The sequence below is a fragment of the Pseudophryne corroboree genome, chromosome 2 (assembly GCF_028390025.1).
Source record: "Pseudophryne corroboree isolate aPseCor3 chromosome 2, aPseCor3.hap2, whole genome shotgun sequence".
Classification (NCBI taxonomy): Eukaryota; Metazoa; Chordata; class Amphibia; order Anura; family Myobatrachidae; genus Pseudophryne; species Pseudophryne corroboree.
The window spans coordinates 34,650,724-34,678,155 of NC_086445.1; the positions used below are offsets into that span (position 1 = coordinate 34,650,724).

The 27,432-nt window shown below is 44.4% G+C and overlaps 2 protein-coding genes across 18 annotated transcripts in view; one reads left to right on the forward strand and one right to left on the reverse strand.

Moving 5' to 3' along the window:
- LOC134994743 (zinc finger protein 436-like) overlaps positions 1-27,432 on the reverse strand; it is a 497,924-nt gene that overhangs the window by 247,943 nt on the left and 222,549 nt on the right. The gene's annotated exons all lie outside the window — the stretch shown is intronic.
- Positions 1-27,432, forward strand: part of LOC134994942 (oocyte zinc finger protein XlCOF7.1-like) — a 189,198-nt gene that overhangs the window by 76,627 nt on the left and 85,139 nt on the right. For 2 of the 14 annotated variants that reach the window (XM_063951029.1, XM_063951041.1), the window contains one exon: positions 19,937-20,664. The exons of 8 other annotated variants lie outside the window; for them this stretch is intronic. In XM_063951029.1, coding sequence (XP_063807099.1) covers positions 19,937-20,478 — 542 coding nt within the window. In that variant the 3' untranslated portion in view covers positions 20,479-20,664. Of the gene's footprint in view, positions 1-879; positions 935-7,554; positions 7,581-12,626; positions 13,536-19,936; positions 20,665-27,432 lie in introns of those variants that run through there. 4 more of the 14 variants (XM_063951045.1, XM_063951049.1, XM_063951046.1 and 1 more) reach the window with 4 other exon arrangements.

Here is a 27,432-nt window from a genome sequence, read left to right on the forward strand (position 1 = left end):
GCGTCCCTTTGTTATAATGCACTATAGGCTCAGTATTAACATTCTTACACTGTACAAGCTAGTCAAGTAATACATATAATATCCCAATCATTTGTGAGCAAAATATGTCAAAGTTAGATATTCTCATAAAGTGAGATAAGAAATTAAACAGAAAAGGAACGCTCTGTCGTATCCGCTTACTAGAAAGACCTGATGTTGGGGGGACGTTTATTACAGATTACTGTGATCCAATACTTAATATCTCCTCCAGGCTTGTGCTCCACTTGAGAAACTGATCTGTATTTTGTAAAGCTCAAGTTTCTGTTTTAGTTATGTTTTTTTTTTTTTTAATACATCGTTTTATTCCCTCTTCTTCCCCACATTAGGCGTATCCAATTAGCTGCGATCACGCAATAAATTATAGCACTTGCAATTAATTCGGTATCCAATTAGCTGCGAAAAGTTATCGACAATAAGTCTCCATAGGGTTTATCGCAAATTTCTCTTCACCAAAAATGAAGATGCCCCATTTTAAGTTAAAAATGTGGGCATTTGGATCAGAACACCTGACAATGACTAGTTAGGCACTTTAGAAGTTTAGAATTTTTTTTAATTTGCCCAATAATGTCATGTCATTTTTGGGGTACAAGATATGGGGTAGGTGTGATAAATTTTCCCGCAATTGCGGCTCTCGTTATCTCGGCCAATTGGATACCCCCATTGTGTTCAAGAAGTTAGTGATGGTGCAAGGTTGTTGTTGTTGTTGTTGTTTATGCAGTCTGTGTTTTAATAGGAAAATAAAGTCACAATAACATATCGTCATCAATATAGACAAAGTTTAAACAGGTCAGACAGAAAAAATATAGAAGTATAATAGTAATACTAATTTTATTTGTATAGTGCTCTGTCCCCAATAGGACTCAAGGCACTTGACAGATAAAATGAACATAATACAGTAGAAAAACCATAAAGTACAGAAAATCTTGTCATAAAATACAGCATGAAGCCAGAACACGATTACAGAGAACACGGAAAAGTACAAAAGAGTTGGGGCAGGACGATAAGGTTGGTATAGGGGTATGGGAATAGGAAAGGAAATGAAAAGGTGAAGAGTCTCTGCATGAGGTAAGGGGGAGTATGGTCTACTGACATGGAGCCTATGGAGTCCTACAAGAGAATTTTACTAATGGGGCTGATGGTGAAGATGGAAATTGTCCCCAGGGGGCAGTATGTAGTAGGCATCGTAGTCCTCCGATTCCTTAAATGTCAACCAGTCATACCATGCTGCTATAAAATCTGCAGTTTTAAATAAATGAGGTCAGGTCCTCCATTGTCCTTTCGCTGACGTCCTAGTGGATGCTGGGAACTCCGTAAGGACCATGGGGAATAGCGGGCTCCGCAGGAGACTGGGCACTCTAAAAGAAAGATTAGGTACTATATCTGGTGTGCACTGGCTCCTCCCTCTATGCCCCACCTCCAGACCTCAGTATCTGTGCCCGGCCAGAGCTGGTTGCACACTAGGGGCTCTCCTGAGTTCCTAGAAAAGAAAGTATTTGTTAGGTTTTTTATTTTCAGTGCGATCTGCTGGCAACAGACTCACTGCTACGAGGGACTAAGGGGAGAAGAAGCGAACCTACCTGCTTGCAGCTAGCTTGGGCTTCTTAGGCTACTGGACACCATTAGCTCCAGAGGGATCGAACACATGCCCAGCCTCGGTCGTCTGGTCCCGGAGCCGCGCCGCCGTCCCCCTTACAGAGCCAGAAGCAAGAAGAACGTCCTGGAAATCGGCGGCTGAAGACTTCGGTCTTCATTAAGGTAGCGCACTGCAGCTGTGCGCCATTGCTCCCTATGCACACCACATACTCCGGTCACTGATGGGTGCAGGGCGCTGGGGGGGGCGCCCTGGGCTGCAATTAGAGTACCTTAACTTTGGCAAACAACACATAATATAGCCAAATAAGCTATATATGTGTAAAAATCCCCTGCCATAATACAATTATAAGAGCGGGAGAAGTACGCCTAAAAAGGGGCGGGGCTATCTCCCTCAGCACACTGGCGCCATTTTCTCTTCACAGTGCAGCTGGAAGACAGCTCCTCAGGCTCTCCCCTGCAGTTTCCAGGCTCAAAGGGTTAAAAAGAGAGGGGGGGCACTAAATTTAGGCGCAAACTATATAAAAAGCAGCTATAGGGATAAATCACTTTCTATTAGTGTAAATCCCTGATTAAATAGCGCTGTGGTGTGTGCTGGCATACTCTCTCTCTGTCTCCCCAAAGGACTTTGTGGGTCCTGTCCTTAGTCAGAGCATTCCCTGTGTGTGGTGTGTCGGTACGGCTGTGTCGACTTGTTTGATGAGGAGGCTTATGTGGAGGCGGAGCAGGTGCCGATAAGTGTGATGTCACCCCCTGCGGGGCCGACACCAGAGTGGGTGGATATGTGGAAGGTATTAACCGACAGTGTCAACTCCTTACATAAAAGGCTGGATGACGTAACAGCCATGGGACAGCCGGCTTCTCAGCCCGCGCCTGCCCAGACGTCTCAAAGGCCATCAGGGGCTCAAAAACGCCCGCTACCTCAGATGGCAGACACAGATGTCGACACGGAGTCTGACTCCAGTGTCGACGAGGTTGAGACATATACACAATCCACTAGGGGCATCCGTTGCATGATTTCGGCAATGAAAAATGTGTTACACATTTCTGACATTAACCCAAGTACCACTAAAAAGGGGTTTTATGTTGGGGGAGAAAAAGCAGCCAGTGTTTTGTTCCCCCATCAGATGAATTGAATGAAGTGTATGAAGAAGCGTGGGTTTCCCCCGATAAGAAACTGGTAATTTCTAAAAAGTTACTGATGGCGTACCCTTTCCCGCCAGAGGATAGGTCACGTTGGGAGATATCCCCTAGGGTGGATAAGGCGCTCACACGTTTGTCAAAAAAGGGGGCACTGCCGTCTCAGGATACGGCCACCTTGAAGGAGCCTGCTGATAGAAAGCAGGAGGAAATCCTGAAGTCTGTATATACACACTCAGGTACTATACTGAGACCTGCAATTGCCTCAGCATGGAGGTGTAGTGCTGCTGCAGCGTGGTCTGATACCCTGTCAGATAATATTGTTACCCTCGACAGGGATACTATTTTGCTAACCATAGAGCATATTAAAGACGTTGTCTTATATATGAGGGATGCACAGAGGGATATTTGCCGGCTGGCGTCCAGAATTAATGCAATGTCCATTTCTGCCAGGAGGGTATTATGGACCCGGCAGTGGACAGGTGATGCTGATTCTAAAAGGCACATGGAGATTCTGCCTTATAAGGGTGAGGAATTGTTTGGGGATGGTCTCTCGGACCTCGTATCCACAGCAACAGCTGGGAAGTCAAAATTTTTACCTCAGGTTCCCTCACAGCCTAAGAAAGCACCGTATTATCAGGTACAGTCCGTTCGGCCTCAGAAAAGCAAGCGGGTCCAAGGCGCTTCCTTTCTGCCAGAGGCAAGGGAAGAAGGAAAAAGGCTGCACCAGACAGCCAGTTCCCAGGATCAAAAATCTTCCCCCGCTTCCTCTAAGTCCACCGCATGACGCTGGGCTCCACAGGCTGAGCCAGGTGCGGTGGGGGTGCGTCTCCGGAACTTCAGCGACCAGTGGGCTCGCTCACAGATGGATCCCTGGGTTCTGCAAGTAGTATTACAGGGATACAAGCTGGAGTTCGAGGCGATTCCCCCTCGCCGTTACCTCAAATCAGCCTTGCCTGCTGCCCTCAGAGAAAGGGAGGTAGTACTGGCGGCAATTCACAAGCTGTATCTTCAGCAGGTGATAATCAAGGTACCCCTCCTTCAACAGGGACGGGGTTACTATTCCACAATGTTGTGGTACCGAAACCAGACGGTTCGGTGAGACCCACTCTAAATTTAAAATCCTTGAACATTTTATATAAAAAAAGTTCAAGTTCAAAGTACCTCAAGGTTGTGGTACAGGACTGTCATTACCAATTCCAGACGTTGCCGTCTGGTCTGTCCACGGCACCGTGGGTATTTACCAAGGTAATGGCCGAAATGATGATGCTCCTCCGAAAGAAGGGAGTCATGATTATTCCGTACTTGGACGATCTCCTTATAAAGGCGAGGTCCAAAGAGCAGTTGCTAGTCGGCGTGGCACTATCTCAGGAAGTGCTGCATCAGCGCGGCTGGATTCTGAATATCCCAAAGTCGCTGATTCCTGCGACGCGTCTGCTGTTCTTGGGCATGATTCTGGACACCGAACAGAAGAAGTTATTTCTCCTGGAGGAGAAGGCCCAGGAATTATCATCTCTGGTCAGGGACCTCCTGAAACCAAAGCAGGTGTTGGTGCATCACTGCCACCGAGTCCTGGAAAAGATGGTAGCTTCTTACGAAGCAAGTCCCTTCGGCAGATTCCATGCAAGGATCTTCCAGTGGGATCTGTTGGACAAGTGGTCCGGATCGCATCTCCAGATGCATCGGTTAATCACCCTGTCCCCGAGGGCCAGGGTGTCTCTGCTGTGGTGGCTGCAGAGTGCTCATCTGCTCGAAGGCCGCAGATTCGGCATACAGGACTGGGTCCTGGTGACCACGGATGCAAGCCTCCGAGGTTGGGGGGCAGTCACCCATGGAAGAAACTTTCAAGGACAATGGTCAAGTCAGGAAACTTCCCTACACATAAATATTCTGGAACTAAGGGACATTTACAACGCCCTGAGTCAAGCAGAACCCCTGCTTCAAAACCAACCGGTTCTGATTCAATCAGACAACATCACTGCGGTCGCCCATGTACACCGCCAGGGCGGCACAAGAAGCAGGGTGGCAATGGCAGAAGCCACAAGGATTCTTTGATGGCGGAGAATCACGTGAAAGCACTGTCAGCAGTGTTCATTCCGGGAGTGGACAACGGGGAAGCAGACTTCCTCAGCAGGCACGACCTCCACCCGGGAGAGTGGGGACTTCATCCAGAAGTCTTCCAGCTGATTGTGAACCGTTGGGAACGGCCACAGGTGGACATGATGGCGTCCCGCCTCAACAAAAAGCTACAAAGATATTGCGCCAGGTCAAGGGACCCTCAGGCGATAGCTGTGGACGCTCTAGTGACACCGTGGGTGTACCAGTCGGTTTATGTGTTCCCTCCTCTTCCTCTCATACTCAAGGTACTGAGAATAATAAGAAGGAGAGGAGTAAGAACTATAATCATTGTTCCGGATTGGCCAAGAAGAGCTTGGTACCCAGAACTTCAAGAAATGATCTCAGAGGACCCTTGGCCTCTGCTGCTCAGACTGGACCTGCTACTGCAGGGGCCCTGTCTGTTCCAAGACTTACCGCGGCTGCGTTTGACGGCATGGCGGTTGAACACCGGATCCTAAAGGAAAAGGGCATTCCGGAGGAAGTCATTCCTACGCTGATTAAAGCTAGGAAGGATGTGACCGCAAAACATTATCACCGCATATGGCGAAAATATGTTGCTTGGTGTGAGGCCTGGAAGGCCCCAACGGAGGAATTTCAGCTGGGTCGATTTCTGCACTTCCTACAGTCAGGGGTGACTATGGGCCTCAAATTGGGTTCCATTAAGGTCCAGATTTTGGCTCTGTCGATTTTTCTTCCAGAAAGAACTGGCTTCACTGCCTGAAGTTCAGACTTTTGTAAAAGGAGTGCTGCATATTCAGCCCCCTTTTGTGCCTCCAGTGGCACCTTGGGATCTCAATGTGGTGTTGGATTTCCTAAAGTCGCATTGGTTGAGCCACTTAAAACCGTGGAGCAAAAATATCTCACGCGGAAAGTGGCCATGCTGTTGGCCTTGGCTTCGGCCAGGCGTGTATCAGAATTGGTGGTTTTGTCATGTAAAAGCCCTTTTCTGATTTTTCATATGGATAGGGCGGAATTGAGGACTTGTTCCCACTTTCTTCCTAAGGTGGTATCAGCGTTTCATTTGAACCAACCTATTGTGGTGCCTGCGGCTACTCGGGACTTGGAGGATTCCAAGTTGCTGGACGTAGTCAGGGCCCTGAAAATCTATGTTTCCAGGATGGCTAGAGTCATTCCTGACTCGCTATTTATCCTGTATGCACCCTGCAAGCTGGGTGCTCCTGCTTCAAAGCAGACTATTGCTCGCTGGATCTATAGCACGATTCAACTTGCACATTCTGCGGCTGGACTGCCGCAGGTGGGCTTCTTCTTGGGCGGCTGCCCGAGGGGTCTCGGCTTTACAGCTTTGCCGAGCTGCTACTTGGTCGGGTTCAAACACATTTGCAAAATTCTACAAGTTTGATACCCTGGCTGAGGAGGACCTTGAGTTTGCTCATTCGGTGCTGCAGAGTCATCCGCACTCTCCCGCCTGTTTGGGAGCTTTGGTATAATCCCCATGGTCCTTACGGAGTTCCCAGCATCCACTAGGACGTCAGAGAAAATAAGAATAAACTCACCGGTAATTCTATTTCTCGTAGTCCGTAGTGGATGCTGGGCGCCCATACCAAGTGCGGATTGTCTGCAATACTTGTATATAGTTATTGCCTAACTAAAGGGTTATTGTTATGAGCCATCTTTTCGTGAGGCTCAGTTGTTGTTCATACTGTTAACTGGGTATAGTATCACGAGTTGTACGGTGTGGCTGGTATGAGTCTTACCCGGGATTCCAAATCCTTTCCTTATTGTGTCAGCTCTTCCGGGCACAGTTTCCCTAACTGAGGTCTGGAGGAGGGGCATAGAGGGAGGAGCCAGTGCACACCAGATAGTACCTAATCTTTCTTTTAGAGTGCCCAGTCTCCTGCGGAGCCCGCTATTCCCCATGGTCCTTACGGAGTTCCCAGCATCCACTACGGACTACGAGAAATAGAATTACCGGTGAGTAAATTCTTATTTTTTAGAGGTCAATCCTCTTGAACCACTGATAGATGAAGGAAGGAGATGTGGATTTCCAAAGACAGGGGATGACCAAGCTGGCTGCATTCATAAGATGTCTGATCAGTGACTGTTTAAATGGGAGATGATGTATTCATTAAATTTAGGAGTCAAAACTCAGGGGTAAGAGGAAGTGAGGGTCCAGTAATTATTTCTGAAAGTCTCCTCACTGTGAGCCAAAAACTTTGAGAACAGCAAGCCATGTCACTAAATGTGAAGGCAAGTAACTAACTGGTGCGAGCCAGAAGAACACCAGCAAAGAGCTGAAAGATTTTATAACATTTGCTTGAGAATGGCGAGGCATCTGGAAACCATTTTATATTGCGTATTGAGCCACCTGGAGGTTGCATGGTTATAGCAAAATATCTGAGACCACTGGTCATCAGAAAGCTCCATTCCTATCTCTCTGGGCCACGTGTGACAAATTGCAGGGAGCAAGGGAGACTAAACTAAAAGTGCAGTAACTTTTTTGACCATTCTGTTCAACATAGAAACATTATTATTGTACATGTATGAATAGCCATGTGATAATATATAAAATGTATTGCGTTTAATGCAGTATTCGTATATAAACTATAATGCTCAATATCATGCAAACACTTCTCAATAAGTGGTGCCTGGATAAGACGAGCCATAGAAATGGCTAATATGGTAATAACTTTTTCCTGTCCCATCTAGTTAATGTGTAGCGGGTACATTCCAGACGATCAATGGGATTCAGAGGTATTGCAAACAAGTAAGCTTTATTTCCGTCTGACAGGCATAGCCAATGTAATAGCTTCTTACAAAGGGTACCATCAACAGTTCAGAAATAACAGTTCAGCTTTCTTGAAGACAGCAGATTTCCCCAGGACAGAGAGAGTTGCTAAAGGTGCAGCCTCTCCCACACATTCCCCCCTACTAACTCATCTGGCCTGCTTTTTATACCTTAGCTGGCCCTAATTAAGGAAAGTGTGTGGTTCCTCCCTGAGCTGCAGGTGATTAACCCCTTTCTCAGAATGTGTGAGAGAGCCACTCTGTCTCGTACAGTAGTGGCCAAAATTGTGTAAACCTTTTTGTAAAATGTGTGTTTTTAGGGTTTAATTGCGTATAACTGCATTATTTTTAAAGAAAATCCTATGAAGGTATATAACACTGGAAAGATAATTTTATGCACAATATAATGCAGTTCACCGCAATTAATTATCTTTACTTAAAAGTTTATAGCTAAATAAAGAAAGGGTGACTTTATTTGTAAAGAGAGGGGATTTCTTCAACTCAAAACTGGCCAATAGGAGTGTTTGTTCTGAGAGCCAGTCAGGTGTTGCGATGCCACAAAATGGATCCAATAAGTTGTTAGCATGAGTAAGCTCACATTTGTTGCTACCAGAATTGATGGTAAAACATCTTATTTAGTTGTTTGATTATCACTAAGTTGGTCGCTGATATTTACGCGTTTATTTTGCTTAAAAAGTAAAGAGCGCTGACCGGTCACCCAGAAAGAGATGCAGAGTAATTACTTTACATGAAGAAGGTAACACATCAAAATTATAAGAAAAGTAGGTGGCAACATAACCAAAGGAGGAATTTAGAAACTGTGGAATAAGTATCAACGGACTCGGTCCATTCAAAACCAAACTGGTAAAGGTAAGAAAAGATCCACAACGCCATATGGTGACAGAATGAAAAAACTGTGCTTGAGTGATGGAGGAAAATCATCTGAAGCAATTCAAAATGATTTATGTGAATGGGGTGTAAACACCAGTGCCTGGACTGTGTGACGCCGACTTCAATATTTTGGATTAAACGCCAGAATCCCAAGGAAAAGTCGCTTTTATCTCTCAAACAAAGACAGAAAAGATTAGAAGGGGCTAAAAAGCATATTAATTGGTAAGAACAATGGAACAGTGTCATCTGGAGAGACAAAACCAGAATATCCATATTTGGTAGTAATGGAATTAAATATGTCCGCAGAAGAATTGGAGAAAATTTGCTACCTGAGTGCACAACACCTACTGTGAAGCGTCCAGTTAGTGTTATACTATAGGGAAGTATGACCGCAAAAAGTGTGGGACGAATTTATGTGATCAATGGCGCTTTAAATAGCGGCAAATACATCAGTGTCCCGCAGTGGGGAGGGGGAAGCCGTTGCGGGGAGCACAAACTATGCAGAGTAGTGGGTAAGCAGCAGGTGAATAGACGCTGTGCGCATGCACACAACATCTAGACTCAGTGCAGAGAGTTCATAGGAGCGGCCCAGCATAATGGAGAGTGCTGGGCATGCCCCCACAGTGATGGAAAAGGGAGTGACACAAGGCTCCGCTCCTTTTCCTTAGGCTCCACCCATTTTTTAATGCGGGAGCGCTTTCGGGATGCCAACGGTCCCGACCCACTGTCCACCAATGTTGGGCGGTATGTAACTGCAGCAAAAGGCTTCCCGACGAAGTACTAATGAATATTGTGCGAAACTAAGAAATTTACTTTTCAACAGTTCAGTAAGTATAACGGTTAATAAAATGTAAAATTGTGTTGTAAATTTCATTGTATTATGTTGAATTATGTTCTAAATTAAATTTGCCATTGTAATGATTTATGCTATTTGGTGTAATACCAAAATATTTTAGTGCTGCTACTGTACCTCCCTCGTTAAAGGGCGAACCTAGATCGCCCTTGGCGGAAGCCTGGCTTTCCAGCCCTGTTCGGGACAAAAGAAAAATCTGCATTCGTATGTAGATGTCCCGGTCGATGCCCAACTTCAAAAGAAAAAGGCTGGAGAGCCAGGTACCACCTTGTCAGTCTTGCGTTAGAATCTTTCATAGAATGCAACCATTTTAACGGTGCATGATCTGTAACCACGGTAAACTTGACCCCACAAAGATAATACCTCAAAGCCTCAAGAGCCCATTTTATAGCCAGGAATTAATTTTCTACTACAGAATAATTAGTCTCCCGTGGAAACACTTTTTTGCTCAAATACAAACTCCTGACACAAAACTGCCCCCAAACAGACATGTGAGGCATCTGTTTGTACCACAAATGGCTTTGCAAAATCGGGAGACTTTAAAACCGGGTCTTTACACAAAAGCTTTAATTCTGGTGAACGCAGACTGACACTCCTTAGACCACTCAAGTTTATTTGGGGCAGAATTTTTCAAACAATCTGTTAACAGCCGCTAAGGTAGAGAAACTCGGGCAAAAACCTTCAGTAATAGACTGCCAGACCCAAGAAGGATCTCAACTCTTTTTTTTGGTAGTTGGAACTGGGGCACCAGCTAGGGCCTGTACCTTACTCACAAGAGGCTTCAGACACCCATTGCTCACTACATAGCCTAAGTATTTAGTTTCATTTTTACCCAGAACACATTTCTTTAAATTAGAAGTTAAACCTGCTTTGCGCAAAGACTGAAGAACAGCCTTAAGTTTAACATGGGCATTCCAAAATATCCAAATAGGCTGCAGCATAATTTTGATGAGGACGAAGCACCCGATCCATTAACCTCTGAGAAGAAGCTGAGGCACCATGCAAGCCGAAGGTCATTGTTTTGCATTGAAAGAGGCCTAGCTGAGTGGAGAAAGCAGTCTTCTTCTTAGCTTTCTCCGACAACTCAATCAGCCAATACCCCTTTGCAGGTCAAGGGTAGAAATATATCTGACCGAACCTAATCTTTCAAGCAGATCTTCGACCCTTGGCATTGGGTAGGCGTCAAATTTTGAGACCCCATTAACTTTTCGGAAGTCTACGCAAAACCTTGTAGAACCATCTGGCTTCGAGGCCAACACAGTAGGGCTACACCAGTTGCTAAACGACTCCTCATTTACCCCTAATTTCAACATCTCTTGTACTTCCTTGATTACTTGTGCTTGTTTCCCCTTTGGAAGCCTATAAGGTCTTTGTCTAACAACTACCCTTGGTGTGGTTATGATGTCATGTAAGACTAAATTGGTTCTCCTCGGTTTATCTGAAAAAACATCTAAAATCTGTTTAAGAAGGTTCCCCAGGGGAGGTTTCAACCTGTTTGGAATTTAGAGGTTCAAGGGGATAAGAGACCCCTTCTAACTGGGGAACCTGTGGACCAAGGTCCGTATGGCCACTAGCAGGGTCTACAAAAAAAAAAAAACCTTGATCTTTCCATACTTTCAACAAATGAACGTGATAGATCTGCCTACCTCTACAGGAGTCCGGTTGAGAGACCTCATAATTTACATCCCCAACCTTTCTAATCACTTCAAATGGCCCCTGTCACTTTACTAGTAGTTTACTGCCCTGAGTAGGCAGCAACAAAAGGACTTTATCACCTGGTGAAAAAAATCTAATTCGGGCATTGCGGTTAGAGACATTTTTGAGCCTCCTGGGCATTTGCCAAATTCTCCTGGGCCAATTGACTTAGTAGGTCTATGCGATTTACGCATCTGATCCACATACTGAAGGACACTTTCCCCCTCTATTGGCTGTTCTTCCCATGCCTCACACAAAAGGTCAAGAACACCACGTGGTTTCCTCCCATATAGAAGCTCAAAAGGGGCAAAGCCAGTAGAAGCCTGGGGAACTTCCCTGATTGCAAACAACAAATAAGGTAGAAACTCATCCCTATGATTAAATCTTTCTACTAAGCCATCAGTTTGGGGATTATATACTGAGGTTCTGACAGATTTAATTTTTAACAGCTTTAACACCCTCTGCATTAATTTGGACATAAGGTTTGTTCCTTGTTCGGCAAGGATTTCTTTAGGTAACCCAACCCTGGGAAACCGCTCCAACAATTTAGTCGCAACCTGTTTGGCTGTGGCAACCCTCAAGGGAAATGCCTCTGGATAACGGGTGGTGTAATCCACTACAACTAAGATGAATTTATAACCTTTAGAAGGTGGTTCAATTGGACCCACTAAATCAACCCCTATTTTTTCAAAAAGGACCCCTACAAATGGAAGAGTTATCAGTGGAGCAGGAGACGGTCGGTTTACCGTTATTTTTTGACACTCTGAACAAGCAGCACAAAACTGAGAGACTTCATCATAAACACCCGGCCAATAGAACTGGGAGGTTATTTTCTCCTCGTCTTAGCACGTCCCAAAAGACCACCCCAAAGAACTGCATGGGCCAAAACCAATACCTGTTTTCTGAAAGGGCCTGGGACCACCAACTGTCATACCACCTCCCCTGTTTGTTTGTTTGTTTGTTTGTTTGTGCTTGTTCAGATGATATAACATCTCTCCAAGCAACACAAAATGGGGGTATTTAAACTTTGTTACATGTGACAACATGACACTATCCACTAAAGCAGGCATTCCCAAGCACGGTCCTCAAGGCACACTAACAGTGCAGGTTTTAGTGATATCCAGGCTTCAGCACAGGTCAGTTAATTAGTAGCTCAGTTATTTTGATTTAACCATCTGTGCTGCAGCCTGGATATCACTAAAACCTGCACTGTTAGTGTGCCTTGAGGACCGTGGTTGGGAATGCCTGCACTAAAGGAACATTTTCAAAGGCTGTTTTTAAAGGAGGATCTTCCCATTGTGCCTTTATTAAATCAGGCTGAAGCGCAAGGGGAAGTGACGAGCTCTTCATTAATACTACTTAACTGGACCTCAGCATGTCTAGGCACAATAGTATTGACAAGTTCTTCAGGATTAATAGGCACATTGGCATGAGCAGGCACATCAACATTTACAGGCACATTACGATCAGTATTGTTATGGGAAGGGATCTTTTGTCCCACCAAAACATGACTAGTAAGCCAGTCTGTGATCCCTTCTCCTTTTTGTTTTTTTAGATTTAGGAGCCTTTACTCGGGACAGATACCAATCTGGTGAAAAAGGAAATGTCTCTCCAAGGGTCGCTGCAGGCACCTGTTCCTTGCAAAATATGGGCCCAGAAGTGAGACCAGTCCCGACCTACTAACACACGGGCTGGAAATCACAGACAAACACCCGCACATAATTTGGCAGTCTTTCCCCTGATCATAAAAGGGACCATGGCAGTAGGAAAGGCCCGAACATATCCATGTACACAACAAATGCGGACTAGTTCATGGGGCAACAACAACTCTGGGTACAACAGATCCCTTTGTATCAGGGTAGTAGCAGAGCCAGAGTCTACCAAACCCTCAACCAGTCTACTTCCAACTTGTACATGTACCTGTATCCTAGGTCTGTAAAGCTGTAAAGACACCGGAGAAAGAACAGTCCATCTGCGGACATACCCACTCTTGGTTCCTCTCTTAGCCACACAAGGAACAAACCTGCGCTGGAGTTGAAGTCCCCAGCTCTGGACCTCCAACTTCCGGGAAACGTGCGGCCAACGCCTTCCCTGTAAAATGACCTCTCGGCCGAAAACTGTTTCTACGCATAGCGAAGTTAGAAGCTGTGGCCTCAATTTCTTCGAGGTCTGTGTCTGAAAGGGAGACTGGCGTCTATCTGGATCCTGACGTGGAGATACCTTACCTCAAGACAACGGTTGCTGCAGGGACATACGTGGAGATTCTGGCGTTATTAAAGTAGAAAGGTTCTCCATACCTTCCTGCGCCAGCAATGCGTTTTCCAGTAGCCAGCCTGCAGAGTCTAAAGTGTCAAAGATCTTGGAGGCTTCTTGTCCATTTGGTTTATGGCCTCATCTGGAATCATCGCCCCAACATGTGATTGAAGGTCTGATACCCTTTATATTAAAAAGAGTTATAAAAACATGATGGCTGGCCTTGATATTCTCTTCAACCTGTTGATGCAGGATTGCCTCTTCCATTTCTATTTCCACTGACTCTGTCATGGCTGCAATCTCCCACCTTAGATCTCTTGCCTTCCACGACCCTTTGTAAATCCAATTTAAAAAGGTTGATTCAAAGATTTTATCTTTATTAGAGTGCAAGTAGTTTTGCTCTTTGCAGCATACCCCGAGACTTCATGCTCCGATTCAGTCATCCTTAGCTATGTGGAGTCAGTTGATTTGCAGGTCTAAGAACTGTTTTCTTCAGAAGAACTGAAATAATTATTAACAAATCTCCACCAACTCTGTCCCTTTAGGGACCTTTTTAGATAAATGTTAACGAGTAGGTGTTTCTGCTTAAATGTAGGTATATTTCTCCCCCTTATTAAGTAAGATGGCTGTGGCCCATCCACCCTCCCCTCTGTCTAGGGGAAAGGGTATATAGTATCAGATGGTATGAAAGGTAGTGAAGATGTGGGCTTTGTAAGATTGAAGGTAGCAGGAAAATCAGGTCAAATGGCATAGGGAGTTCCATAAGTGAGGAGCATGACCGGAATAGGCCTGGCAGTTTCAGCTGGTTTGGCATGGGTCCATTAGTTGTAATGCATGGCCACATTAACTCTGAGAATGTATAGAGATGTTCTCGATAACTCTGTGCTTCCTACATTGTGGCAGTTCTACGGAAACGACAAATGTTTTTATCAGGACGACAGTGCCACCTCATGTTTCCAGGGTGACGCTGGACTGGTATACAGAAAATTCGGTAACCCGGATGGACTGGCCAGCTCAGAGTCCAGATCTTAACCCCATTGAGAACCTCTTCGACGAATTGGAGCTATGTGTGCATTCTAGGCTGACTCAACAATCTCCAATGTCACAGTTGGTCACCATACTTAAGGCGGAATGGAAAAACATACCGTTTGCTTTTGTACAGGAACTTGTGTACAGAGGGGTGTCTGCAGTAATCACTGCACGTGGTGGACATACAAAGTACCGACGTCAATAACATCTTGTTGGTCTATTTGCGGTCAGTGTCCAATCTCTTTTGTCTACATAGTATAGATGTGTTGGGTGAAGCTTTGAGCAGTCCAAGATGACACAAAGGCAATGTGTTTGGTGAACTGGGGAGGATGTGATGGTGCCAGTCATGAGGGAAACTAGAAGAGGGATAGTGAGACTAAGAGGATGAGCTCCATCATGGACATGGCGAACTTTAGGTAGCAGTGAGACCTCCAGGTGGAGTTGGCAGGGAGATATTTATACACAGGTGATTAAAGAAGAAAGGGGAGTGGTATATTTGGTTGTTATCTGCGTAGTGTTGGTCTTGGAGGCAGGATGACCATGCTAGCTCGCAGAGAGAGGATGTATAAATAGAGAAAAGCAGAGGGTTGAGAACAGTCTTGTGGTGCGCCCACGGGTAAACGGAGTGGAGGACGTCCGAAGTAGACATTGGTATAGATGCATCCTCATACATCTAGCCTCAATACGCCATGCAGCGCGATTTGCCTGGCTTGAGTGAGCCACCAGGTCCCGTGCAGCTCTGCTAATGTCATTAATTATTCTTTTGCCCATTGTTATCTGTCAGTAAAAACAAATTTATTTTAAATTTTCTTTATAACAATAGAGAGTTGTATTATGGTGCCATTTATCTAGTTAAAACATTCATTTGATTATCATTTATTGTTGGGTCATCCCTTTATTTGCCATATGCAGCTCAGATATCATGTTTCAGTAAGAGGGGGTTTATCCATGTATGCTTGAAATACTGACACCACCTCTTACAGCCCTATATTGCTTCTCCCATTTATGGAGAGTAAGGGACTAGTAGCAGGTGTGTCATATTGAAGATCTGATTTATAAAGTACTCTTTTTCTGGGCTAGATGTACTATCTTGTTTTTCGATTTCTTTTGGCTTAAGTTGGGAAGCCCACTAGTTCTGGGTACCCATTGGCACAACCCAGAAGATAAGGCAGGAGTGAGAAGGGATTTTCCCCACCACTGCCTGGTGCATAGTGACTTGAGACACTGTAGTGTAAGATCGAGGCGGGTGTGTGTGATGGGAGAGATCCCCAGAACAGATTGGGATCCTATATAACAATGTAACATGGACATCCCTCTATCTTTCTGTCCCCATATTCTTCATGTTTCCACCACTCATTGGTGTAACAATGACAGTAACACCAGGGAGAAGACTCTAGTAGTGTATAATGAGAGAGTGCTACTTCCATTGTGCCAGAGTAAATAGAATGGGCATGGCACCCACTTGTACATTATTAACAAACTACACAAGATCTAATATAATGTTGGAAGGACAGGTGTAACTTTTATGGACCAAATCTCTATGATGCTGAATAAGTTGAATAAAGCCTGATGTCTGAGTTGTACATACGTATAATTTATAGCACATAATGATGGGACCCATCTGCTAATGTACTGTATACGGTATTAGTAAATTTGGCTCCAACAGGTCCGCACGCCTCCTCACACTATCCTGAGAAGACGCATCAGTGCTCGGAGTGTCAACAATGTTTCCCTAATCATTCAGCCCTCATCACCCATCAGCAAACGCATAGCACCAGTAATCTGTATAGATGCTCAGATTGCGGAGTGCATTTCAGCTCCAATTGGGCTCTTACCGCCCACCAGCGATGTCACACAAAGGACAAACGCTTTCATTGCTCTTATTGTGGGAAATCCTTTCATCAGAGGTCACGTCTGCTGTACCATAAGAAGACTCACACCGGAGTGAGACCATTTTCATGCTTGGAGTGCTCAAGATTCACTCTGGCGAGAAAGCTGTTTATGTGCACAGTGCGTGGCAAACGTTTTGTCCGGTGATCTTACCTGGTGAATTATCACCGCATTCACACCGGAGAGAGGCCGTTCGTGTGTTCAGATCTGGTCACCGGAGAATTCACACTGGGGGGAAATCTTTTGTGTTCTAGGTAAATAAGCCTTGGGATACATCATAAGGCTGGTCTACGTATCACAAAAAGGTTCACATGCATTGCTTCTTTGTCCGTCAGATGCATTTTAAGCTGCAGGGCAACTGTCTGGTCTTAGGAATTGCTTGTGCTAAAGGGATTGTGTCCAGTTACAGATCCAGAATTGTGCTGCTTCAAAGTTCAAATGATGAAAATGCACCCATTTTGAGTATAGGATAATGCCTAGCCTCCACCATTTTCAAGGCGGTAGAAAAATGAAGCTTCTTCCCTAGACAAAATAGGCAGCTCTCCCTCCTACACTGCAAGGAATGGCAAATTATATCTTGCTCCCCCTTTTGTCTCATTCAAATACGCAGTAAAGGTAATGTCCCATTTAGTACTGATAAGTGCACAGGTAGCAGAGCAGGTCTCTTAAGCCAGGAACTGAGCAGAGTTTGGAACTGCAGAACGAGGTGTAGAGACCTGTAACAGATCGTGGTGCAGTCAACCCAAGAACCTGATCCCAAGAATTGGGAGCAGTCATATACTACTGGGAACTCGGGGGCAATGGAGCAATGGAATCCCAGCACTGGATAAGCTACAGCTGGAACAAGGACTTAGGACTTAGAGCTGAAGCCAGGAATGAAGGACTCGGGTTTGTTCACTTACATACAGAAGTACAGCCCTGGGACCTACAACCATGCCATAGTTGAGTTGGATGCCAGGGTGATCGTGGTCCAATTAGAGAAGGAGATAGGCATCTTATTTGAATCCAACCTCATGATACTCCATGAAAAGCTTGGACTGAGCAAGGTTTCTGCATGTTGGGTGACACATCAGCTGACTTGAGAGCACAAGGAGGCTCGGGTGACTTGGTGCAGAAACGTGCCGGCCAGGTTTGATGGCGGTCACTGAAACTCTGTCTGGGAGATCGTCAGTGGCAATAAATCCTGGATCTGCAGTTTTGAAACAGAGACCAAAGAACAGTTGACCCATGGACCCCAGTTGGAGGTGCGTCACACAGAATATGATATATGAATATGATATCTAACAGTGTGGACAAGCAGATGGTGGCTGTTTTTTTGTGACCAAGACTGGTCATGTAGCTGCCGTACCACTTGTCCAGCAGTGCACCATTACTGGGTAGTGGTATGCCAACTAATGCCTGCCGCAAATGCTGGTAGCCATTTCAAGGCGACGTCCAAGTAGGTACAGATATGTCCTCTCTCATCGTTGCTGCAGTCCCATTAAACAGCCATTCTAGGTGCGTCGTTAAGATGCACAAGCAATCCTTGCTGATCAAAATGATATGCGGCATGCCTATATTCTGTAGGTGACTGCGGCTGTATCTGCAATCAAAATGCTATGTTATTTTTTCCTGGAAAACACTGTTATGACCTACTGTATTATTATGATGGGTTTCCTATTAATGCGTGTCCACTGGGCTGAACAAACAATTATGACTGCACAGCCTATCAGTACGCTAGAGACCAGTGACATCACTGAGACAAGATGGCCGTTATATGGGCTGAGTGAAAACACAAAGTTGTAGCTTATTAGCTCACTAGTAATCCATAATGATAACTCATTCCTAGTAAAAGCTGGATTTCCATTAATATAGGTTCAGCCCACAAATGGCAGCTTTTACTCTGTGTGTCCATGACAAGTCTGACATATTTGATTTGGTACCCTTATAACCTGCAGGGGGTCACTGTTGTTATTGCTGTTTATATAGAGGGTTAGCCTATGATCAGACACTACAGTATTCTAAAGAAGATATTGGCTTAGTGTGTACATCTACCTAATCCGGTAAAAGCCAATGATTTGATTGGTTTACGGTCAGATTGCTGTGCATCCTGCACTGGAGATCGTTCTGGGTTTTTTGTTTTTTTTAAAGTGCATTATAAGCAAATCAGCAGTGGACGTAGACGCACCTATGGCTGTTCCACATTTTAACTACCCTTCCATGGTACCCTCTAATTATAATGCATGTTCTCTTGTTCTTACACTGTATCTATCTTTCTGTACAAGGCATCCCTCCTGACCAATGATAAAACCCTTAAAATGTTTGTTAGCTTCTATTTTATCCCACTCCCTACCCTGCTCCCAGCTATACATGTTTGTATAATTTGGTCTTTCCTAGTGATTAAGGCCATTTTCATTATTATGTATTTTATTGTTCTAGGTGGCGGTGGTGGTGTTATTATTATCCTTCATTTATATGACGCCAGTTTGTCCGCAGTACCTTACATAGTACATAAACAGATACAGTGCAAATATTACTTACAATATAAAACATTGCATGGCCTGGGATATAGGCTATATTACTATTGCTGTCATAGTAGAACCGCAGCAGGTTTGGTGCTGCTGTTTGCTGAGTGAAGGAGATGATTGTATAACTGAGAGAGAAAAAAGCACATGAAGGAAGAGGGCCCTGCACGTTAGAGCTTACAGTCTAAAGGGGAGGGGCAGACTGATGACAGGCAGTGAGCGAAGAGCACTGAACGGCTGGTTAAGTTGAAAGGTGAAAGGCTTTAATAAAGAAGTGAGTCTGGAGAGCCTGTTTGAAGCTATGGAGAAAGGTGGAGAGTCTGATGGGGAGAGGGAGTCTGTTCCAGTGGTGTGGAAAGTGTCGGAGAAGTGCTGGAGGCGAGAGTGGGAGCAGGTAATCAGTTTGGAGGACAAGCTGCAGTCTTTAGGTGAATGAAGTTGGCGGGTGAGAGTGTGGAGAGAGAGAGTTGGAGTTGTAGGGCGATAGCATTGGGTGATGACTTTGTAGGGCCTGCGGGAGAGAGGAGGCAGATGCAGTTTGTTTGGAAAGGAAGAGGAGTCGAGCAGCAGCATTGTGGACAGTTGGAGGTTAAAGTAGTCCAATGTAGGGATGACCAGTGAGTAGAGGGTCTTCATTTGAGATTTTCACAGTAATGTACATGGTATGTCTTTGTGGTTTATCTAATGTCTTTGTGATTGTATGTTCTATAGTTTTACATTTGACACTATATAAAGGTGCAAACTGTACCCCGTTCATGTGATTCTGTATCTTCTCTATCACAGAAGTGACGGATAATGAGATGAAATGCATTTTCAACCCAAAATTACAGAATGGTATTACTCTCCCTCTCATAAACACATGGCTGCCCTGAGCTCCTGTCTGATGGAATCCAATCATCTTTGGACAGACCTCTTGTCCATCTCCCAATCATCTGCCATCTCATCCTCCCTGTCTCCTGCAGGGGGACACCGTTTACCCCACTGTTCTGTATAAGGGTATTAAGTCATCCCTTTTCACTCTTATTCAGGCAATCAGATTCCAAACTCCAGGCCACCAACTGATGTGTGACGTGGATTAAACCCTGAAGTCCGAATTATAAATATGTATAAATCTGCATAAATTTATCACACAATGAAGCGATCCATGCTTTGTATAGAGGGTTTATCTTAGTACTTTTGTCCCCAACAGGTCCGCACGCCTCCTCACACTATCCTGAGAAGACCCATCAGTGCTCGGAGTGTCAGCAATGTTTCCCTAATCATTCAGCCCTCGTCACCCATCAGCAGACACATAGCGCAAGTAATCTGTATAGATGCTTGGTTTGCGAAATGCGTTTCACCTCCAAATTGGCTCTTACCACTCATCAGCTATGTCACACCCAGGACAAACTGTTTCACTGCTCTTACTGTGGGAAATGTTTTCATCTGAGGTCACGTCTCCTGTCACATAAGAGGACGCACACTGGGGAGAGGCCATTTTCATGCCTGGAGTGCGGCAGATGCTTTACTAGAAGGTCTGCCCTTACTACGCACCAGCGGATTCACTCTGGTGAGAAGCCGTTTAAGTGCTCAGAGTGTGGCAAATGTTTTATCCGGAAAGGTGACCTTGTCAGGCATCAGCGCAGTCACACCGGGGAGAGGCCATTTGTGTGTCCCCAGTGTGGCCGCTGCTTTGCCCAGAGCTCAGATCTTGGACGACATAAGAGAGTCCACACCATTCTAGGTGAATAAATTGCTCATTATACATAACAAGACTTGTTTATGAACTTGATAAAAAGTGGACATCTTTTCTCACCAAATGCATTGTAAGGTGCACGGCTTTATTGTTTTGGTCCTCAGTCCTGCGCATGTTGTAGGTACTGTCTCCAGTTATGGATCCAAATAAAAATGTGCATAGTGGATATAGTGAAAACATCACTTGAACTACGTCTTGATTTATGTTATATTAGGTGTTGGGGGCATCAGGACTGCCTGTTACTTCTGTGACTTGTGTGTGTATCCGAATGTAGTGATTATTTTGGTTCATCATCTCCCTAGAATAAAACATCTGGAAGGTACAAAGTGTGAACACATCAGAAGCGTAGAATGAGGTGCAATGTCCATCATTTTTGAGGACCTTAAATGATCAAGTGCTCTTGCTGAGTGGAAAAGACTGCTCCCTGCCAACTCAGGGAATGACTCTCTGAACGTGTCTCCTCCCCCTTATACATTTCATCCTGTCCTGTAAGGCAGTCACCTACCGTCACATTTTGCAGCAGTTCACTCCACAAGTCCAGGCCTGATGGGCAAAACTGGAACATTTGGGCAAACGAGGATGGGTGATGTCACACAACAGTATTTGCGCTCATTCTGTTGTGGTACAGTAAACATAATTTAATCTATGTTAATAGTGAGTTCAAATAAAATATATTATGTTAGGGTGCTACTCTTTTTTTCACACATGGCCTATGGTATCACATACTGGTGGCAGCCATTTTGTGGGCAGAAGCACTACCCATGAAAATGCAGCCTATCAGCTCACTAGGAGTCGGTGACATCACTGGGTAAGGACACCTATGTTGTGGCCCTGATCAGTAGACACAACAGTGCAGCTCATCAATCACTAGGGAACAATGGTGTCCCTCATACCTAGTGATTCAATAAAGGGCATCTCCAGAGCGATGAACTTCTAGCGAGTAAGGTTAGCCTTGTATCTGCATTCAGAATGGATTGTAGTGGTGAGAGTCTCTTTTTGGGAATACCAGTAAGAAGACTATTACAATAATCAATGCGGGAGATAATGAGAGCATGGATTACAATTTTTGCAGTGTCTTGTGTAAGGCATGGTTGTATTTTTGATATGTTGTTAGATGCGTGTTGCAAGATTTAGAGACAGATTGGAGATCAAAGGACATTTCAGAGTCAAGAATGACTCCTAGGCAGCGTCCTTGTGGGGTAGGATTGATTGTCGAGTTCTCAACAGTGATAGAGATATCAGGTTGGCAACTGCTATTGATTGGTGGAAATATAATTAATTCTGTTTTGTAAATATTAAGTTTTTGAGGTGGCAAGATGATATCCAAGAGAAAATGGCAGAAAGGCATTCAGTGACACGGTCCTATATGGATGGTGACATATCTGTGGAGGATAGATAGAGTTGAGTATCAACCAGCTACATATGATACTGAAATCCCAAAAAGCTGATTTAGTATGCCAATAGATGTGGTATAGATTCGTAAATGCAGAGGACCTAAGACTGAGCCTTGCGGTACTTCAACTGATAGCGGTAGAGAAGAAGAGGTAGAAACAGAGAAACGAACACTGAAGGAGCAATTAGATAGGTGGGATGAGAGCCAAGAAAGGGCTGTGTCCTGGAGACCTAGGGATTGTAGTGTTTGTATGAGAAGAGAGTGGTCATTCGTGTCAAAAGCAGCAGAGTTCAAGCAGAATAAGAAGTTGGTAATGACCTTTTAGACTTAGCAGTGACCAGATTATTCACTAGTTTTCTTCTACAACCTGCAGATGTCAGTGATGCTATTAATACCCATGTAGAGGATTAATCTTGGACACTTTGTAGTAACATACTAAAGCTGATAAACATAAGATATACCCATCACTATATGTTTCCCTGATCAGATACAGGTTTTTTTTTTGTTTTTATTTTAGTCAACGTGCAACCTGATAATGTTGATGTTTTTTATGGTCTGTCTCCAAACTACTATTTATTCTGCACTGATGAACAATTTTCCCTTTTATACCAATGTGAGTATGGCCACAGAGGTACCATGTAACCTATGACCTGGCACTGGCAGCCCCTCCCTCTTCTGCATGTATTCATTATTGATGCTGCATTCCATACACTATCCAGTGTATAAAAAGACCAATGTGTACATATATGTCCAGGGTTGGTACTAGATTCATCTACCACTCCCCCTGACTCCAGATCTCGCTCCAGTGTTCTTCAGAGCGGTAGATTATTTGCATTTGGAAAGCCCCCTATAGAAATCCTGCATTTGCCCCTAAGCATGGCTTTGTGGAACCTGTAATCTCACCAGCAATGGTACCGTACCCTGCAGTCAGGAGATCACACAGCAGGAGGAGACATTTGGAGCATGCATTGTTATAGTGATTTTCCCAATAATGTCCCTCTGCTCACCGTATATCATGTACAGGCCATGCTTAGCGAGAGTACATCTGTCTGTGTCCCTGCAGGGTTATTGTGTTCTGTCTGTGTGGGCTGATTGTAGGTTAAACCCTTATCATCCACAGTTGTAGATCAGACACCGAATAAAGGTGCAGACTGTCTATATTCCAGCAGTGGTGGATGAGGAGTCAAAATTTATCCTTTACCAAGATTGAGATGGGTCCCCCTAGTAGATTTATCTTGGATCATCAAAACTTTCAGAATAGTGTTTTTGTTGTTTTTATTTTCAGTGATTGTCACTCCTTCCTCCATATAAATCGCTTCTCACCTGTGACCAGGTGTTGCATAGGATTTGTTTGCCATGTTTCATGGGAAATCTGTATAACCCAGTTAGGGAGCTATGGACAGAATACATTTATTCCATGCCTGTAAGCAGCACACAGCCCACCATAACCCAGCACTGTATCACACTCCTGCCACCACCCAGATTCACAGACCAAATATTATGATGGTGGTAGGTCTGATGATCCTTAAAATAGAGCAGGAGCAGGGCCGGATTAAGGGGCCACATGGGCCTGGAGCTAAAAATATTCATGGGCCTATTGTGAGAAACGGAGGTGTGATCAGTGTGGGTGTGGCCATGTGGGCGTGTACAACTATCAGCTTCAATGTCTCCCTAAATATGTAAAAATATAAAAAAAATTGCATAATTTTTTGAGTAAAATAGAAATGCAATCTTAATTGTTATGATTTATGACGGACCATGTGACCAGCAGATGGCTAGTGATCATGCTGCCATGATAATGGGCCTATTTTTACGTGGAGGCCTGGAGCTGGAGCTCCATCTGCCCCATTGTTAATCTGGCCCTGAGCAGGAGGAGATATGGTTTCCACTTACCTGCTGCAAACTGAACCCCAGACATGTGGTAGTGTAATATAGATTAAAAGACTCATGTTAAACACGGGGTTAATACCTCACTTAATGCTGCACACACAGCACAGTTACACAGGTGGATCACATAGGTGTGAGTAGTTAGCAAGTATATGTCTGGGAGGAGGTATAAGTAGATAGTCTTGTCTGGGTCCACACTCATGTCACTGTGTGTAAAATCACTGGGGTAACCACCCATATGGCATAATCGTGCACCACATATACCAGTCAATAAGGGGTACACTCACCAGGCTTCTCAATAATTAGCATGGTTTATTCATATTACATCCTTTAATCCAACACCAACGTTTCAGTAGTTGCTTGGACCTTTTCTCAAAGTAGAATGTTAGGTGTCCAGTTCCCCTCCATGTACCCTTTCTATTTAGGTGACCCCTCTCATCAAGCAATAGAAACAAATCAAGCCAAACAAAAGTGTGTAATACAAAATCATTCCTCTCCTAAAAACACTAGACTGCAGATTATAATATCCACACCTATTCCTTAGACTACTGTCAACTCTGTGGTTAGTGTAGTACTAGAAAGATGGTCTTAGGCATGTTTAAATGAATGCAAAACAAATACCTGTTAAGGATCTTTTGTTTAGAGTCTTCCAATGTGCAACCCAATATGCAACACTACCCACATATATAATGTGGGTAGTTATATCATTCTCCAACCATTCATTTCATAGGATGTTGTGCGGGTACATAGAATAAAGAAATGTATATAGTGTACATTGAGCTTTACAGGTGAAACAACATCCAGTATGTACTGTACTCACCATATGATGTAGGTAATTAATATACTCGCCATTTAATGTAGGTTATTGCGCCTTGCACAGATATCCACCAGTGGTCACAGTGTGTAACGTCTCCTGTAATTCCAGCTGTGTGTTCTTAGCAGGTTCATGGAATACACTATGGATATAAAACATTGTGTTCTCTGTTGTGAAGAGTGTACCTGAACATTAAAGTCTTATTGGTCCATACTCGCCCTTTGTTGTATGTTCTCTTTGAACATTTATCTGAAACCTTGATGTCCTTCAGTGTCTTTGCTATAAAATACAGAGAGAACCTCACTAATGTGAGGACGAGTCACATATGTACTGTCAAGAATACATGATTCCTATACAGTGATCCATCATTACTAAATACAGCACAAATCTGTTTCTTTGAAGAAAAGGGCTATTATTTATTTAAATGCAACTCTGGTTCTACAATGTAAAAAAAAACGTTGAATTGTTGATAAGAGGGAATATGACAAAAAATAAAAAATAAAAATGAAATGATGAAAATATAAGTATATGGAGAAGGGAATTGGGCTTGGAATAAAATAACCTAAAATCTGAGAACAACGCGTTTCGCAGATCACTGGTTTTTCCTGGATGTGGAATGAGGTGTGAGAGGTTTATGTAGAGGAGTATGGTGAATTAATGATGATGGACAATTGGAATTGGTCACAAAGTGGTTGTATTAAAACTAAAGAAATACAGCTCAATGCTTTATTTTAATTCTACAGAAATAGTTGAATAATGTCTAATAAATGTTTAAAGAAAAAGGAACAAGATGTGCATAAGTCGCCCCTCCAGGGCAGTTACACCACTATGGAAGATCACTCCTGTGCTCTTATATATCTTATAGGTGAGCATCGCAGTGTATTTTTTTTTTATTGGAATTCCTGTAGAAGACTATCACACTACATTAGCGGTTTCCCTATCTCTCCCGGTCTCTGCCTTGATATAACCTGTGTAAGGACTGCGGACTCTCTGTGTTCTCATGACTGCATCAAAGGAAAGATTCCTAAGGTATCGGGACATGGGTGTAGTATGGTTTGCCGGCGGTCGGGGTTCCGGCGACCAGCATACTGGTGCTGGCATACCGACAGCTGGGCGAGCACAAATGAGTCCCTTGCGCGCCACGCTATCTATTCTCCCTCCAGCGGGGTCGTGGACCCCCAAGAGGGAGAAAAGATGTCTGTATGCCGGCGGTTGGGATTCCAACGCCGGTATGGTGGTCGCCGGGAGGCCGGCAACCTGAAGACCATCCCGGGACATTAGTCACAGCAGATTGGATAGGCGCTACCTAATACGTTTATACTAATAAAGATAATTAAGCCTCATACAAGCTGTGGGTGGCAGCTCGGGATCTTAATGTGTTACAGATGTGTCCACACACACCAATACGAAATACAGCGCAAGATTCCCGGTGCAACTGAGCCACTCAGAAGTGTAGTGTACAGTAGCGTTTTATTTGCATGTAGGATGCAGGGAAACTCCTCTCGGTGTACTAGAGACACCAGGCTGGTTGTGTAACCACATAGGAATTAGTATTACAGATGTACAAAGTCGCAGATGACGCACAATGAAACTTGGTGTAAGAAAAAGCCGCAGCCACTGCATCGTAGAACTTTGTATACAGATTCAGGGGTAAGTTTACTAAAGCTTCTGAAACAGACTACTGGTGGTACTGGGGAGCGGTGACCTGCAGAGAGGGTTTTAGGACCCAGCAGTATGTAGCCCCTTAGTGCCCTGTCTTCCTCTAGTGGTGCTGCGTGCGGGTAGGGGGAGGCGCTGGGGAACAGACCTGGGGGCAGACATCGCTTACACAGGCGCAGGAGTGTGTGAGCGGCCATGGACCAGTGCTTGGGAAATTAAAGGGGGCAGCTGGAGAGTCCTTGGACACTGCCCCTGCCCCATTCATTATAGTTGCCGGGAAGGGGGGAAGTTTCATAATTTTCCTACAATTTTGTGTACTTCCACTGATTATATGTAATACACCCTCTGTATCACATGGATATTGGAAAGGAAATGGTAAAATTTTCCTTGAAATACTCCACAGAAGCCGCATTGTCCCACCCGTACTGTCTGTCTGTCTGTCTTGTAGGACAGATTGAGAAGTTTCTCAGAGACAGAGAAGGGAAGGAAGAGGCCAGAGGTGTCTCTACACGGCTGATTAAGATGTTAAAGCTTTAATTAACGGCTGCTATGGAGTATTTCAAGGCAAAGAAATTAATGGTTATGATGTTTGTTATTCTTTGACTTTCACTAAATTCTTTTTCCTCAAATTGCTCTTAGCCCCTCTACCTTGATTAGGTACATGGTTAGATGCTCTAGTCCATAGGTCTTCAACCTGTGGCCCTCCAGCTGCTGCGGAACTACACATCCCAGCATGCCCTGCCTCAGTTTTACCATGCCTTAATAGCAAAACTGTGGCAGGGCATGGTGGGATGTGTAGTTCCGCAGCAGCTGGAGGGCCACAGGTTGAAGACCCATGCTCTAGTCCTTCCTGGTAATATGTGTAACTTACGCCATGTGCTGATATAATCACCCTTTGTACAATCTCCCCTTTATGTTTATTTGGAGATGCGGCTCCCAGACCTGAGCGCAGTATTCCACGTGTGGTCTCACCAGTGGCCTATAGAGAGGCATTGCCACCTGTCTTCCTGCTACTAATTCCTCTCGGTGCACCCTAGCATCCGGCCGGCCTTCCCCATTGTCTTGCTACATTTTCTGCTAGCGTTATGTCCCCAGTGATAGTGGCTCCTAGATCCCATCCCTCCGCAGCAATTTATATCTTACTGCCTTTTACATTTTAATCAGCTGTTTGGTTTTTTTTTGTTTGGTTTTTTTAAA